The 18,282-nt window shown below is 37.7% G+C and overlaps 1 protein-coding gene across 1 annotated transcript; it reads left to right on the plus strand.

Moving 5' to 3' along the window:
* Nucleotides 1-37: 37 nt before the first annotated feature.
* LOC139137161 (circularly permutated Ras protein 1-like) lies at nt 38-18,018 on the plus strand. Its single transcript, XM_070705138.1, has 18 exons — nt 38-120; nt 3,447-3,624; nt 4,128-4,190; nt 5,554-5,676; nt 6,121-6,306; nt 6,670-6,823; nt 7,480-7,792; nt 8,682-8,730; nt 9,118-9,274; nt 10,822-10,906; nt 11,696-11,899; nt 12,756-12,945; nt 13,462-13,704; nt 14,001-14,120; nt 14,935-15,029; nt 15,603-15,694; nt 16,376-16,532; nt 17,656-18,018. The coding sequence occupies exons 2-15, from the start codon at nt 3,469-3,471 to the stop codon at nt 14,965-14,967; spliced, it is 2,076 nt and encodes a 691-aa protein (XP_070561239.1). The 5' UTR covers nt 38-120; nt 3,447-3,468; the 3' UTR covers nt 14,968-15,029; nt 15,603-15,694; nt 16,376-16,532; nt 17,656-18,018.
* The last annotated feature ends 264 nt before the right edge of the window (nt 18,019-18,282 follow it).

Raw genomic sequence — 18,282 nt, forward strand, 5'->3', positions numbered from 1 at the left:
GTTCTAAAAATAGCCGGTGATTCCCTGTATAAAAAGACACAGACAGTGTTTACACGCACCGAGTGAAAGCGCCGTTCGACGCCTACGAAGCCAAGGTACATATACGTGCTTGCAAATCTGGTAAGTGTTTTGGAATCTGTTGCTCCCCAAACTTTTTTCCGAACAGCATACATTTGTGTAGCTCGACGGAATGTTCACCGCAATATACCTCCCGCGGGAACTGCTGGACTAGGGTCAAAGTGGAGGGGATTTTTCAGGAACGAGAGGGCAAGTACGCAGGTAAAACAGGCATAACGATCCGCTGCGCGCTCGCTGCGAGCGCTGATTGTCAAAGTTTCTCGTTTCTGCAGCTTGTTGTGAAAGTGAGTGGGTGCTTGTAAAACGTATTTCCCATTATAACCTCGGATGCCATTGTTGCGAATTCTATTACACATTACGAAAGAGAGTATCGTACCGTAGACCCTACAGGCCGCGGCACCAAGATGCAACGAGCACCGCCATCTAGGATCTTCGAACACTCCTGTGTTGGCGTGCGTGGGCGACGACCACGCCGATCAAGTCCCAAGTTAAATAAATAAATAAATAAATAAGCCTTAAACACTTTTATCTGCTTTTCAAGACTCTACTGCGTTGTGAACGTTTTATCGGTATAGATTTTATATATGTCAGCGTGTTTGCTAACTCGCCTTTCCCATGATATAAATGTTGACACATGCGTCAAAAAAGTTCGAATGTGCGTGGAAAGTTCGAAGACAGGAACAATCGCGCGCTAGCGTATTCTTACTTGTTGGAAGCATACACACATATAACTGAAAATAATTGCTGCCTCAGCAATAACCGTTGAACGTTGCTTTAGGCAGCAGGCAATCGCTTTCCTCGGAGCATTACCACCTATCATATGGAAGCTGATATTATACAGTAATTCTGGTTTCTCTTTAGTATTTACAGAGGTAGAGAGAACAAACAAATGATTACTTAGGCCTACCAGCTGACTATCCGAGAGAACGGAGTTCTAATCATGTAAAGATCTTCATTCATTGCACTGGCATTGATTTGTACAGTGGTCGAAAACGACTTTGTCCCTCTTTATGGTAATTTCTTTCTCCAGATCACGGGCCATAAGGCATAATATCAGTCATATCAAAGTGTAAAAAATACAGTTGTGCAGACCCTCAGAAGTGATAGTTGTAGCATAGCACAGCTGCAGTAATACGCGGTCACTTCCCCGACAGTCCGAACAGTAAATAAAAGAAAGGGACCGACTATGTCCATGACAGACACTTCCTGACAAGGTCAAAGTGGCCTGAATTCTCAACGACGCATCATTTCTCGATGAAACAGGCATTACATGTCGCACGGCATAAAAACAAGGTCGGTAAAAAAACCGTCGTTTTGATGCTTGAGCTATCAACGTGCCACAATCGGGAAGAAATTTTGGAAATCAAGAAGAAGCAGTGAAGAAAATATTAGTTACTTGAAGGCCCGTGCACTTCTATGATAGAAATATTACATTTTTGTCCACAATATTCATTATCATATATTTATTAATGTGCATTTTTTTACTTTTGTTATGACGAATAATATGGCAATCACGTGAATCGATAGGGCTTTGACCTGTCCTTGGTAATGTCACCTGGGTCCCCGGAAAACGCTTGGTTTTTCGTCGGGACCAAAGTGGGGTCCTTTCATGTGTCAGTCGAACGGTTTTGTATTCCCAGGTAACGTGTTCAGTTTGATAGTAGCCACTGTGTTCATCGAAGTGAGATGCGAATATAATAAGGCGGACCATTTGATGGGGGCGGGGCGGCGGGAGGGGGCGGCTGGAGGAAGTGGGTAGGCTACTGCAAAGTTCAATACAGCCTAACTATACTATTCGCTGCAAAATTCAATAAAAATGTTACTTAACTTACTAGAGTTAGGCTGTATTGAATTTTGCAGCGCATAGTATAGTTAGGCTGTATTGAATTTCGCAGCGCATACTTTGTTCTTTTCTGCAAATACTATCAACAATAACAACAATAATAAAAACAACAACAACAACAAATTTACAGAGTCCAAATATATTTTTATTTTTCTCCATTTTTAAATATTTAATCATCATCATCAATATCATCGGAGATTGAGGACCCTATGCTTGAAGTTTGAACTTTAGGTTTTCAGATTAAAATTCCAAGGCATTTGCTGTTTTATAAAATTTTCAGAGAAAAGTTAAACTGTTTGCAAACTTTTATTTGCTTTTTTTTGGTGTCGACGTGTGTGAACCGTCATATATCCGGTGTCGTTGTTCTCACGTAAATTTTGCTATTTTACAGGGACTGAAATAGATTTTTTGTCAGCCTGCATACTGTGCACATCAGTTTTTTCATCCACATGCACCAGGCTTTTATTACCTGCACCAACAAAAGTTTATCATCAAAATACATGTATGTTGACTCTTCATCTCCCACCGTCCCATAAGTTCCTATGTTCGTAGCTCATGGCTCAGCTGAGGTAGCTGCATGTGCGCTGACACATTTCTACAAGATCCCGTCCGTACCAGAACTTTCACCGCATGACTGGAGATCCCCCTCATTCGGCTTCTCTAATGCCCTCATGATTCCAAAATCGAGAAGGGTTCTCTGTTTTGACCTGTTTCCAATTAATTAAACTTCGAAATGACTACAGACGGAATAAAAACATGCTACTTGACTGACATGAATGACTGGTGCCGATGAAACACGAGAGAGGCCGTCGGCCCTCTACGGTATTGTGACGAGACTCGAGAAAACTTCGGGCCTCACTTATCTTTCGCGTTGATTTTATGACTGCTCAAGATCATTTGTTTCAGTTTTTGAGCAAAAATAAAAATGTAATGAAAAATTGACCACATGAAACTACAAAAACATGATAATTAGCCCCACTTCAACCTGCACGGCGTGCGCATGGCTTCTGGAATCCACCTGCACCGAGGTAAATGTGACACGCACAGTGCATGGTGTATTTCGAACCCTTATTTTATGACTAGGTGCTATATATTCAAGTGACTAGGCAGACAATGGTCCACTGTTCATTTTTTGCAAGATTTGTTGTTACTGTGTTTGAGAATCTGCCGCTATCTGGAATTACATGCATTAAAGCAATGAAGTGCACACACACACATTCAAAAATAAAACATTTTTTAGGTTAAAAGTACTGTTACAGTGTGGGAAATGTGTAAGAAAACAACACAACATACAACAAAATCCATTTTAACAGCTACTGTTGGACAAAAAAATACATTGATGACGGTATGAAAATATTCAGCTACAGAATATGTGGTATCTTCAGTCATTGAATGTTGGCATGCAGTGTTTTCATCACAGAGCTGTACCATTCTAAGCTATCCTATAAAAGCCCTGGTGGGATCTAGTGACTGACTGGAAGGCAGCTTGACCTGAGTGAAGTTGACCTTGTCTACTCCATTACAGAAAACTTACTGGCAAATATACCATGAACTTTGGTAGTGACTACGTGTACCTCCCTCCAGGAGGGAAAGAGGAGTTGGAGACTATTCCCGAAGACGAACACAGGTCACCTATCCAGTACCGGAACATCTCAACTCCAAAGATAACACCAAGCAAGAAAATTGATGCTGATAATGAAGAGGTATTTCATAGTAATATGAAAATATTAAAACATTACAGAATCCAAGATATGTGGTGTATACTTGAAGGCTTCTATGGAATTTAAAGCAAATACGGACTTGAAATACTACTGTAAAAGCATTAATATTCACTGGGATTTGATTTCACTATTTTTGCAGAAACATAAAGTGTGCGAAATTAAATCTCAGTGAAAATATTAAATAAATAACAAGACAATCTACTGTTTTACTGGAATAAAAAGTGAACTTAAATGCTAGTGAAATATCTCAAAAATCAAAATAGTGAAATTTATGATTTACAGTATATTAGAATTTGGTATTGATAAATTTAATTTACTGTTGAGTTTTGTACAACTTCTGCACTGATGAAATTAGATTTGAAGATGGTTTTAGAATTTGTCCATTTGCAAGTGAAGATTCCGGAAAGCCCCAAATACTTAGTATATTCCCATTGTTTTTGAAATGCTCAATATTTACTTTGTACGATATTTCCTCCATATTCTAGGTGTACCTGTTGGATATCTTGGACACAGCTGGCCAGGAAGAATTCTCTGCTCTCAGGGAACAGGTAGGCTGTAAACCCTTTCATCACCACGGGTTGGCCCAAAACCGCTGTTACTAATGGTGAATGTGGATCTGTCCACTGGGCTGTAGGGGCCGCGGTGAGCAGGTTGAAACCCTTTAATGACCACGCTTTGGTATGACCCTATTATTTTTTACAGATAAGCTGGATCTTTGAACTGGGAAATGGCGATGAAGCTTAGGCTAATAGATACATGGGAGGCAAGAGAGAAAATGAAAAGATATATATTTGAACAACCAAACTGCTGTTGTCGTGTCAGTTCATTCACATTTGAACCACAAAATATCTTGCCTCATCCAACTTTGCATTTTCTTATGGAAGGGTCCACACATACCAAATATGAAAGTAATGCACTTTAAATAAAAATTTTTGTTTGCTGTCCACGTACTGATAGGTTTTCAGAGAAAGATTAAGAAAACAAACAAAATTGTTAACACTATTACAAATAAAAATATATTTCCAACATCAACCAAGTAAAAACTGAGCTTACGTTAATACACTTCTGTTTTTTGTCTGTGTTTTTTCCCTGGCTGGCTGGTAGGTTTTTCAAAATCCAAGGACGGCAAACAAAGAATTTTCTTTAAATGGCCTAATTATTTTTTAAGTAGCTAGAAAATGGGTGACAGGTATTAAACAGAGAAAAGAGCTTTTTGAGTGCATTGGTTTTTGTTAAGTACAATCTTTAATTTGAGATGTGTCCGAAGTTAGTGGGCCATGTGCACGATGTACTGACCAGTTTCCATAATTACCTGGTCTGATGAAACCCTTCGACATTTTCGACATCAAAGTAGATGCTTAAAGCTGATGTAAAATATCTATGCGCGCACTGCTATTTTGGCTTTCGTTAAAATCTGCTTGATGCTGGCCAATAAATTATGCTAAAATTGTTTGAGAATGCCCTGCATGTAACTAAATGCCATTAAGCATTAACTGAGAAGAGGCATGTAATAATAATATTATTGCCTGAATATATGGGTTTATGTGCCCTCACAGCAGGAGACAATTTGCACTCCTGGCGTCAGGCATTGTCACCTGCTCTTGACACACAAAAAACCATGTATTCATGATATTTTGAATTTGTGTGTATATATATACATATATATATATATATATATATATATATTATATATATATATATATATATATACATATTATATGTGTGTATATATATACATATATATATATATATATATAAATATAAAATTTTAATATAACATGTACAATGTATATTCATGTATAAATGCATGTGTGTGAAATGTGAAATGTATTTTGTGTGTGAATTTCAAATTTTTTTGCTTTGATATGAATATTAATATCATATATTGCAAAATGATTGCTTACTTTGCAGTATGTCAGAACAGCAGAGGCCTTTCTGATTGTGTATTCTATCACATCTCACCAGTCATTGGATGAAGCCTCTGCAATATACACCTGGATTTTGCGATTCAATAATATTGAGAGAGCGTCAGCAGTGAGTACAGTTATGCAGTTGGATTGCACAGCATGTTTATGCTTCTCAAAACAAACATTTTTTTTCATCCATTTTTCTGTGCTAGAAATGGTGCCTGACTTGGCCATCACAATGTCTTTTGAAAGGAACATAGAATCAGTGTACAGATTCACCATGACGTAACCTTAAAGGGCTGGTGAAGAGTAAATGAAATCGCTGAAAAGGTGATTTTCACTCGTTAAATAATACATGGAAAGGCACAAGTAAAAAATTTACGGCAGGAAAATGGTTTAAGTGCGTATTTCCCAGGAAAAAAATGCGTTTTCCAAAGCTTCCCAGTTCATATGTCACCATCTCGTCAAGTTGATTAAAGCCACTTTCCAGTGAGGCATAACATGTCCCAAATCTAGCACTTGAACAGAGATTTTAACATTTGATAGCATTTTTTCTCCATATATTCACCAGATTCTTGTTGGCAATAAGATTGATTTGGAAGCAGAACGCCAAGTGTCCACTGCAGACGGACAGGCTGTGGCTAAGAAACATAACATTCCGTTCATGGAAGTCTCTGCTAAGACAGGTGCCAACGTCAATCAGTGTTTTGAAGAACTGGTGAAGCATACCCCTAAAACTGATTCTGACATGTACAAGGTAATTTAGATTTTTTAATACTTGATGTCACTTTTCTCTGTAAGGACTGCGTATAAGTAAAGTTTTTGGTATTTTTGTCGTTCCATGTTTAGGCTAAGTACTCTCACTGTCTTGGGCTGAAATAATAATATTTAAAGGCACAATTTGTAACTTTTGACAATATTTTCATTATTTTTGTTCCGGAAAAACATTTTCATGAGCTGGTTTAGTAGGACATGGAAAATGCATTTACCTTCCAGAATGCTGACAGGAATAGTCTGAGAACTTGGTATTTTTAGTATAACATAATCCTTTCTACCCAAGCTGTTTCTGTGGACATGTTACCAGTGAGCATTTGATTTGTTGATATCGACGATCCAACAGGTGGTTGTTCTTGGCAGCGGTGGCGTTGGAAAATCCTCCGTCACAATAAGGTTTGTACAGGATGTGTTTGTTGATTGCTACGACCCAACTATTGAAGACAGCTATAGGAAGGAGATCAAGGTCAAGGGTAAGGCCAGGAAACAACCAAAGAAAGGTAAGACGTCACTTCATGCATATGATAGACGCCATATTTTGTTCAGGAGTATAGCTTGTATTAGCCCCTTGATTGCTGTAATTTTTCCCTCCAAAAGTCTAGCGCAACATTTTTACAAATTTTTATGAAATTTTGTAATTATTTAGATAATTTTGGATCAAATGTACATAACTTTTCATTTGCTACAGTTTTTTATCAAAACTGGGAGAAAAATCTAAGAAAATAATTGTCCTTATGTGAAAAAGTTGTGTGCATTAATTTTATAAGGGTGACAAAAGTTGACTTGGGTATTCAAAGGATTAACTGTCATTGCTAATCTGTATTGAAGTCTAATGTTGCAATTTTTGTTTAGGAAATTTATTATGTGACTCTATGAATTCTGAATTTCACCATATTAGGTCAAACTGCCCTTTAAAGGACATGAGTGTTTTTGATCGAAATTATTGGATGGGGATTTTCCTTTGGTTGCCCCTATGTCACTGACTTTTTTCTCTATTTATGAAAAGATGGATGCCTGAAATTAGGAAACTTATTGTAATGCAAATTGACATCATGCTTCTGTGACGTGACAGTGACATTATGACCAGTGAAAATTATCTGTTGAACTTTCCCTCTCAAGTAGTTATTGATCATATGTTCATCTCATCACTTGTTAGATGCCAAAGGTGCAAAGAAGAAAACCAAGAAAGGAAGTAGTCTGTTGAAAAGTTGCCTCGGTGTGGAACCCAAACAAAGCAAAGCAGATACCGCAGTCAAGCAGCTGACTCCAAGCAGAGTTGTGTCAAGTAGAGTCGTGAAATGCCTCAAAGGTGACAGCAACGTTCTGGTGTTGAGTCTGGGCACTTTGGAGAAAGAACCCCAGATAGTGACGGGGGATCCGACCCACTGCCAGCAGTGTGGTGCTATCTTCTCAGCTATATCCAAACTTACAGATCAGGACATCGCGGATTCCTTGCCATCATGGAAGTGGTAAGTTGTACATAAGTTTGTTATAGTTTTTACAAATCATCCACTCCATATCCAATTATGAAACTTTGACAGTGCCGAGAATAAGGTAATAATTTGGTGGTGGAAGATAGTTAAGATCACAATGGTAAATCAGATTCACTTTTCCACCTACCAAATTTTTTCTGTCCTTATTGTCTGTAAAGTGTTGCAGTGATATTGCCTTTTGATACTTTAGCCCTTGACTGGGCCGGCAATTGAGTTCTAATTAACCTGCCCTGACGATCTCTGTACCGTTCCGCAAGAAAAAAATAAAAGTTTCCCCATCTTTTCAGTCAGATGCATGAAAATATGCATGTGAGACTCAATACTCGCAGCCGCATTAAGTTTGAGAAGCTGTTATAGTCAGCCCCTTCCCCTAAGTATACAAGAAAATGATTTATTTTATTGTTCCAGATTTGGATTTTTATTTAACATATCTGTGAGATAATTGTTATATAAGTTAAAGGGACAAAGTCGGCCATTTTTCATGAATTTTGTTTGATACAAGATTCTACTTATATTGTTTGACATGTTGAAAGATAATGAATGAATGGGTGACCATGCATATATTCAACCCCGGTTATAGACACGATACATGAAACCATCGTGAAAATGAATTAATGGTCATGATCATTAATACATTTCCACGATGGTTTCATGTATCATGTCTAGAATCTTGCATCAAACAAAATTCATGAAAAATGGCCGACTTTGTCCCTTTAAAGAACGGAAAAAAAATGCAGTAGTTCATCTGCTGCTTGTATTTCTAAAGTATTAAAACAGAATGAAAGGAAAAAAGTTGATTAAATATATTATTTGGAAGTCAAAAATCTTCAAATACCTAATACTTTGTACTTTTTGCCGAACACAGTGAATTTTGCAAGCATGAAAACAAAGACATTGACATTCAGAAGGAAGAGGTAAGTGACTTTTTTGTCAATATCTCTTCACTGTGAATGCTGGGTGAAATATTGAGTAGTGTTATTATTATATCATGTAATTCCACGGATGTCTCTTAGCAAAAGCATTATTTCCACCGATCTGTTTCCAATGATTGAGATATCATCTAAGTATGGGAGTTCGTACTGCACTGAAATAATGCTAATTGCAATTGTAGGTTTTACTATCAACCTTTTCGCCACCATGGTTCGACCCAAATCCATTGTTACCCATTGTGAGTATGGACCTGTTTACAGGGAAATGGGGGTGAACAAGTTAAATGTAGTAAATACAGTGAAAGCTGGTGATTGGCTGTCATAAATAAATACAGGGGACTGAATTCCTTCAATACGGTTTACTTTGTGCAGATTCCAAAGACCGAACAAGTGGATTTTGTCCTAGCACCGGCAGTGGCTGTTGAAAGTGACCAAACTGAAGCACCAGTGACAAGCCAGGGTGTCGTTGTGTACTGCATGGATGTTAGTGGTTCTATGGGCACCACCACCAAGATACCAGATCTGCAAGGTATGAACTTAACCCCCACAGCCATACACAAACACATGCCAACCACCATCAGTCCACAAATATCGGTTGAACTTCACTGATTTCAGTGGTGGTACACCATACATGTAAACAACTAGAACAGGGTTTGAATCGAGTCTGAAAGAGTTAATGACAACAAAAGCTAAGTACAACATCACTTAATTGGTAATTAATAGATTTAAGGACTGATGCCTCATCGAATGGAAACATGGCAATCTGTTAAGGTTCCAAGACAAGAAATTGACCATTTTAAACCAACAATTCTCTAGTGTTTAAGAAGCTCAGAACCCCCGTAAATTTTATATTTTCGGAAAGCCTAGATATAGGGAAACAGTTTGGTTACCATAGTGTCACCATTGTTTACATAACTATCACGTGACAGGTAATTTGCATAACCTTTCAAAATCGATTTTCCCTATGTTTTGTTTCAATGCTTTGAGATATGTGGCTGAAATTTGTGTGAGTGCAAGCTGTCCTAAGGGTCTTTAAAAGTGTGTCTCAAAATGTTTTTAAATCTTCTACAACAGTTTTTATGCCAGAAAAACTTCCAGAGCAGTGAATTTAAGCGTGGTTGATTTCTTTAAAATTGTGCTCCAAAAAAACTAAGCAAGATATAAAAAATCTGAGACACTTTGGAAGAACGTTGTGACAGCTTGCATTCCAGCAAGTTTGAGTCAGATATTTTGAAGTATTGAGACAAAACATAGGGAAAACCGTTTTTTGAAAGGTTATGCAAATTACCGTGTCACGTGATAGTTATGTAAACAATGGAGACACTGTGGTTACCAAAATGTTCCCGTATATCTAGGCTTTCAGAAAATGTATACTTTACAGGGGTTCTGAGCTTATTAACCGTTAGAGAATTGTTAGATTAAAAAGGTCAAATTTCTTGTCTTGGAACCTTAAATATTGTATTTACTGTTGCTTCTTTGTTTTCTGTATCTTGAAGTTGTTCAAGCCTTATTGTTATGTTTCCAATTTTTAACCCATGAAATGTTTTTTGCTCCTTTTTGTAAGCATGGTTTAAATTGTTTTGTGAGTCACTTTTTGCAACTTATACATGATATAACAACAGACTTTGATAGACATCATGCTTAAAATCGGCTAATCCCTTGGTTTGATTATTGTTTATCATCTCATCTTCAATTAAATAAACTACTATATAGATACATGTACATAAAAGAATGTGTCTTCTTAAGGTTTACAGTCACCTAGTAATCTAAATATGCCATATATGGTCAAAGGGGTGTTCCTTTGTATTCAAAATGCCCATGTGAGGGCGCTGTTTTGAAAAGTGGCCACCCACTTAAAATCTGTGATTGGTTAGATTTTCTCTTCCATGGTAACTGTGGCAAAATTGAACAGGTGACAGTATACCCTTAAAGTACACATTACTAAGACTCTAGCAGAGATGTAAGAAGTGTACTCCAAGTTATAACGTGACTGGAGCCTGTCATGACAATTGCAGAGTCTGAATTCTTGTCAGTATGTCATGAATACTTCATCACTCCATATTCAATTTCTTTCAGCACATTGGACTGCACTCAGCAGTGATGGCATCAGGAGCCGGAGGTACATCACAAGACTGGAGTGTGTTCAGAGTGCTGTTACGAGGTAATTTCGGGCATGATTTTTGAACATGAAATCTTTTACTGAATTTCCATAATGTATTCCAAGTGAGTTAAATCAAACACAAATAGACAACGAGGAAGCCTAGAATTAGCATGGTACAGTAAGGTGTTGGCATTTTAAGATATGTGTAGTATAAAAGCTTGCTTGACAAAAATTTTGTAATTGGGGCACCAAATGAATTTGTTAAAATATCAATATTTAGCTCCCATATTGCCATATGTATATTTAGCAATGTAGGAGTATTTGTAAAGGCTAGAAAAATGTCTGTATGTATGTATGCGTGTGTGTATGTATGTATGTTTGTTTGTCCATGCGTCCACATAAAAACTTAAAATCTGCTTCACCTATTCTCTCAGTATTTGATGTGCAGGTGCATCATAGAGTGGAGATGTGAATTTCTTCAAATGAGATGTTGTCTGTGTTTGAGTCTGCTCTGTTTCCCTCTATGGCTGTAATATGCATGTAACTCATGCTGTCTCTGTTTTCCATTATACCAAAATTAAATTGATATTAATTACAGGGATAAAGTAATGGAACAATTGATTGAAATTGAGGGCAAGTAAAATTGAAAATTCACTTTCCCCATGGTTATTGATTAACAAAGCTTGAGGCCTGAACTGCTACAGAAAAATAAACATAACAGTAAGAGCTTTGGGCCATATAGTTTTCCAGGCTTTCACAGAAGGAAATCTGGTGCGTAGGATGGATTTAATTAACCTCTGAAAACAGAAGTTATACTATATTTTGTACATTTTCTCTACCCAATCACAGGCAACTTGAGAGGCTACAGCTGGAATGCCAAGATAAGCAAGTTGTACTGGTCACGTTTTCAAATATCATCACAATCTATGGAGATGGGCATGGCTTTCCAGTGACAGTGCCAGAAGCTCAGTTGAAGGACTGCGATGCCCTGTTTCAAACTGGACAGTCAGAAGCCAGAAAGTGGAACTTGGCGGCAATCAAAGATTCATTTGAGTGGGTGAAAAACTTACCACTTAAGGCCCCCAAAAACTTGTTTCTGCATAGGTCACTGACATTCAGCAAAAGTGATGCAGCGACGCATTTTTTTTCTTTTTTCCCTTTCTTTTTCCTTTTTTTCATTCCTAACAATGCTGGTTTGGCGCTATTGATGCAACAGTTGTCTTTTATCACTGGCTGCATAATACTTTTGTTTTCTTTTTAGCATTTTTGGACATGCAAACAGGGATATCACGGATAGCTGTACTGATGAGTATGTAACCCCTGAAAAAGACATGACGTGCAGGTTCTGAAATGACATGGGTGGTGACCAGAAACAATTTTTTTTGGCAAGACTGCTGTCTATTTATTGGCTATGATCTTGAACACCACTGCCTTGGCCAGTTCATCTCCAATTGCTTTTAAACAGGTCCATTCTTCATTCAGATAACAACTGCTCTGGGCAAAACCATGGTAGTAGAAGGGCCCGCATGAAATATCTCTGATTTGTAATGTCATCATAGTTCCATCATTATTATACAAAAAATATTTTTGTCTGAAATTTTTGTGAGATTTTCAGAAATTTCTCACTATGGAACTGTGAAATTCTTTGTTATCAGTTATCTTCTGGTTGAAACTACATCATGCATGAATAAAAATCTCAAATCAAAGGATCTGACTACAAACTGCACAAATAGAGATGCTTTGCAAAGAAATACTTTGTCCGAATATCTGTTGGCATGCATCATGTGTAAATTTCTATTTTTAGTAACAAACATACAATAGATGAGATGAACGGTGGCTTATTTTGTCACATATTATAGTCTTGTGATATTCAAATTTGAGAACATGATGTTTTCCCTTGCTAAAACAGATTACTTCATGACAACATCTCCTCCCTGGAAGAAGGTGGAAGCACAGCTCTGGGGCCTGCATTGGCTGTGTGTGTGGGACTGGCATCGGAGAGATCAGGTTCTGAGATTGTCCTCTGCACAGATGGACTTCCTAATGTAGGTCTGGGGACACTGGAAGGTAGCACCGCTGACCCTGAATATTATGCCAAGGTAATTTTGAATTTGAATCACACGCAACCAGACTCTAAAAATCTTGATGCTGCATGTAAAGCCAAATTTATACATATCTGATGTACACTACAAAAGTTTCTCCGAGCAAACTTCTGAATAGATAAAAAAATACTCACACTTTACGAGTGTAGGATTGCTACCAAGGACTGTCCTTAATACATATCTTAATGAAAGCTAGCATTTCAGAAATTCCTTGTGGCAGATTTTGTAGCCTACCTGGTCTGGTGTATTTATTTTATTTCTCTTCTCATAAAATTTGGCTTAATTAAATAATTTCAGTCCTTTAAAACATTTCAAATATTTAATAAATAGATGATTGACATCTGCATTTGCCCTAACTAATTAATTGGGATCTGCAATTGCCTTAATTAGTTAATTGGGATCTGCATTTGGCCTTATTGAATAAATGATTAATTAATTGAGATCTGCATCTGCCCACATTGATTAATTAATTGGAATCTGCAATTGCCCTATATATCACTATGGTACTTTCAGATTGGTGAACGTTCCAAAAATCAAAACACCACCGTCTCCATCATTGGTATTGAAGGCTCAGCTTGTTTGATGCACCACATCAAGCAATGTGCAAAAATTTCAGGTGGCACCATCAACATTCTGCACCCACTGGAGCTTGCAAGAGAAATCCGACAGATTCACCAGAACCCCGTCGTGGCGACAGAGGTTGAAATGACGGTCATGTGTCATCCGGCACTGTACATTATGCAAGAAGATTCAGAGGTAAACAATTCATAATTTATTTGCATATTTTATGATAGCCCACCTGGTGGTCAGAATTTCTATATGACAGAAGTATTTCATATAATTTCACATTAAGGAAGTCTTCTAGGCCCATACGTCCTAATCCCTATGTAGTCATAATGCCCACAGTACATGTAACCAATCATAGAAGACTTTATTACTTGCCACTCTGATATTAACCCTGTTACCACCAGACAGTGTTTTCAATTGGGTGGTTAGGACTACCTGCCAACAGGAAATGGGTGTGATTATTAAGTTTACTTTTTCTTTCCTAGGCACAGAGCAGTAAGATTACAAGGAATGTTGGAAATGTCACCAGAGAACATGACGTCTCATTCAGATTCAAGTTACGACCGGGACAAGATGAAAAACATCTGAAAAAGTTGCCCTTCCAGGTTAGTCTTGGAATTATTGAATTCTCCAACCTAGCGTTTTTGGTGAGTATGTACAATTGCAAACTGCTGCTTCCAGCAGGCCTGGTTTTTGTCATGTTTCAGGTGGTATGTGCCTCACAAGAGAAAGACTAAACTTTTGCTCAAACTTACCTCAATCAAGAATGAAAATCAAGGGTCACTATACAAAGTTTGAAACAAATTACTTAACATCTACTGATCTTTGAAGTTCAAAATGGCCACCATTCCCTACATCAACTCAGGTAAAAAGTAAAAGTTTGGATTTTTGAAAAACTTAAATTTTTCATATGCCAGCTTTAAATGAGCCCCCACAAGTGGTAGATCAGATAAATATATAAAACAAATTTCAGAACACACATATCTATCTCCAGGCACATTCTACCCTAAGCTAATTGTAAATTTTATAAATTACAGAGTTATACCAACACTTTTGCCTTAAAGACAAATATCTATAGTAATATTTCAGTTATTTCAGTTACACTTATATCTTCTATTATATGAACTGCATAACAAGTGTTGACATCTGTATAGCTTCATAAGGACAAAGGATGAGAGAATTGTATGACAGAAGTTTTTTCTACTGTGTACTGCATGCATGACAATTACGGACTGATCTGGAATTCGGAAATATAATCATTGTAGGTTATGTTTACTTTCCATGGGATGGATTGTATATTGGTGTCATTGATGTGTAAGGACTATTTGGTGATGAAAATTAATTTCATAATGATTAAAAAAATGATTTGGGTTGATAAGTAGCTTGTTTGATATTTTTATGTGAATTTGAACTTGACAGGTTCAGGTCAAGTATACAAGGAAGGACGGATGAAATGTCAGAGAGTGCTCACAGAGTATAAGAGAGGAACTACAGACAGAAAGAAAATGGAAGAGGTGAGGGAATTAGTTAAACACTTTCACCTACTCCTGTTTACAGGATCAGACCATGCTTGAACAACTTTTCTTGTGAAAAGGGCAGGGCTGTTGGATGGTATGAATACATCGAAAATGTAGCAATGTTTGACACTAGAGGGCAGTCTTCATGCACCACATATTGTGATTAATCTCTCGGACACTTTTTGATGACCTCATTTACGAATGATAATGAAGTTCAAAAAGGCTTTTTCAATGAGGAAATCCAGTTTTGTATTAAAAACAGCATTTCAGCTTTGACATGACTTATCTGGCAAAATGAAACTTTCGCTGGCTGCCAGACAGCAAATTCCATTCATAGGGAGACGTTTTGTAAGTAGATGGATTTTTGCACACAAAGTTATTTCACATGTAAGTGATCTTCTTGCGTAAATAGGTTCATGTCTTATAATTGGTGTAAAATTGGTAAAACACTATGCTTTTTCTTATTTTGCCATTATTAAAGGTATTCTGTCACAAAAGTGTAAAGATCCAGGCAATATATCATTGTTCAATGCTGACATGGAACAAATTTCCATTGAACCTTTTTTACAGAAATTAAACATTGCAGTGGTTGGACTGTCTGCAGTTCAGGAGTCAGCCATGATGGCAGAGAAAGGAAATCACAGGGAAGCCAAAGATATTCTGTAAGTTGAAAAAACATTTCGTTGTTCTAAATTGCCATGGTAACATGTTTTTTTGTCTTTCACGTCAACATGATCAAATCAGATTACAAGGACATCAAACTCACGGTGATGTACTTGTGGTCTTGATCTGATATCCTTTCATAAAACTCTTGATCTGAAATCAAATATGACCATAATTAAATCTTTGGGCTAGATCAGACATGCATGCAGTCAGAGGATTGGGTGATTTGGACAAATACTTAAAAATGAAAATTGTACATGCAAACTTTTAAATGAAAGCATCCACAGATAAGGTTGATGTGCACACAGATTTGTTTCAAACATGAAATTTACAAAAATTTTGTGATGGTCAGCTAGGTGCATTAACATTTATTGCACAGCTATACAATGTCTACAGGATATTCTGCATACAATAAAGCAGAATGTTCTATTTTGTCAACTTTGTACTGTTTGAACTGTACCTAGAAATTTGGTTGTGGTGGTGGCGGCGGGGTTTAAATTAGCCTAGCTCCTGCTGCGGTCTTCAGTCAAACGACATGTTTGGTTAAAATGTACCGATGCGTTGACGCTGAATTATTATTCTGGCACCCTGCCAAAATGAGCAATTTTACCCCTTGCAAATGACAAATGATTTCTAAATTTTTATATCAGCCATGAGACTTACCATTTTCTCATCTACAGACGGAGGATGGACAGACTTATGAAAAATTCTGCTGAAAATTCAGCCGTTGCTCTGGACGAGTACTACAGCTACTGTGCAGCTGGTGAAGCCTTGGACAGCGAACTTCAAGATGAATTCCTGGAAGATCTTCAAGATGGATTCTTTGCAGATGATCAGGTAGGCTTTCAAGTCACTCATCTCCTGATTACCATGGCGCTGAGCAGCGACTTGAAACTAAATATAGCACTGCATGTATGACCTAGACTGTTGCCAAACAAAGTGTCTGGGAATATGCAGCCTGGATTACACCTAATGGGGCTTAACCCTTTCACCACCATGGTTTGTCCCAACTCCATTGTTTTCTATGGTAAAGTTGGACCTGTATACATGGAACTGGGGTGAAAGGGTTAAGGTAGCTAAATACCTTTTAGACACTTTCAGATTTTTATTTTTTTCTCAATTGAACACGTCCCAAACCCCAATAAAGTATACATTTTCTGAAAGCCCTGATATAGAGCTATCCGACCAAGCACAGTACACGGTCATTATTTGCATAAGAGTCACGTGACAAGCGTTTTGCTGAAGCTTCAAAAACCGGTTTTTCCCGCCTTATGCAAACACGCTGCAAGATTTCCGGTTAGAATTTCTTCATTGACAAGCCTTGACAATATCCTTCAAAACCGTGTCTGCGATTTTTTCCCGGAGGCTCCATTCAAATTATATGGCATGATAATTAAAATTCCTTGAAAAGCACCTTCATCTAACACCTTTAAGAACGCATTAAAAAAAACAAAGGCATATAAAGAAAATCCCAGACACATTTTTGAAGGATATTGTCAAGGCTTGTCAATGAAGAAATCTTGCAGCGTGTTCGCATAAGGCGGGAAAAACGGTTTTTGGAAGGTTCAGCAAAACGCTTGTCACGTGACTCCTATGCAAATAATGACCGTGTACTGTGCTCGGTCGGATAGCTTTATATCAGGGCTTTCAGAAAATGTATACTTTATTGGGGTTTGGGACGTGTTCAATTGAGAAAAAATAAAAATCTGAAAGTGTCTAAAAGGTATGTAGCTACCTTAATTTGACCCCCTATCACTCAATTGAATAGTGAGACACTACGCACTCAGAGATTATTGCAAGTATACTTTATTTGGCTTTATGGCCCCCTATCCCATACCCAATAGTTCTCTTTATAGCTGGAGATCGTGTTTATTTTTTGGATAATGTTCACTTGTCTCGTTCCATCATGCTAATTACATGTACGGTAGGTACCTCATAGCATTCTCCTGCCTCATTGCAGGTGGGTGCTCGCCAAAAGGCATGGTCACTGCCACCACGGCATCCAGAGTCCAAACAGAAGAGTCCAGAGAAACCCTGGACCACAGGACGCTGCCATTCAGATCACATGTCAAAGGTCCTCCACAAGAATGCAAAGTCATCCCTCGTGTCATTCAAAGGTGGGAAGGACAAGAAAGATGTCGTACAGTCACGTCAAACCAGCGTTCAAGTAGCCAAGGACTACTACAATTACAAGTTCAAATAATGCAATATTGACAATCAGAGGACCATTGTTACCAGTACTGAAGTTTTACAATTTGAAACATCTTTTTATTTCAAGAAACATGTTATGTAAAGATCTGAATAAAGTGAACTGCAGTGTTTAGCTCTTGGTATCTGTCATTTCATCTGGCTGTGCATGCATGCAATTGTAGGAACATGGAGTCAAATATTTTCAGAGATGTTGATCTTATCAGTGTCCCGGATTACAAGGTATTCATGTCAAGATTTGCTTTAGAACAAACTATTTCAGATTCATGTTCTCACCGTGATGTATGAGGCTAGCAATACATTTAACCAACAGAGATAGAGGGTAAGAACCCTGTGAGATGGCACTTGGCAAGCCTGTCATTGGTAACAGGTGTTATGA

Source organism: Ptychodera flava, chromosome 7 (genome assembly GCF_041260155.1).
Source record: "Ptychodera flava strain L36383 chromosome 7, AS_Pfla_20210202, whole genome shotgun sequence".
Taxonomy (NCBI): Eukaryota; Metazoa; Hemichordata; class Enteropneusta; family Ptychoderidae; genus Ptychodera; species Ptychodera flava.

Coding starts and splice junctions, on each gene's coding strand:
- LOC139137161 (XM_070705138.1), top strand. CDS start 3,469: ATGAACTTTGGTAGTGACTACGTGTACCTCCCTCCAGGAGGGAAAGAG. Junction 12,946..13,461: donor ACCCTGAATATTATGCCAAG/GTAATTTTGAAT, acceptor TGGTACTTTCAG/ATTGGTGAACGTTCCAAAAA. Junction 13,705..14,000: donor TTATGCAAGAAGATTCAGAG/GTAAACAATTCA, acceptor TTTCTTTCCTAG/GCACAGAGCAGTAAGATTAC.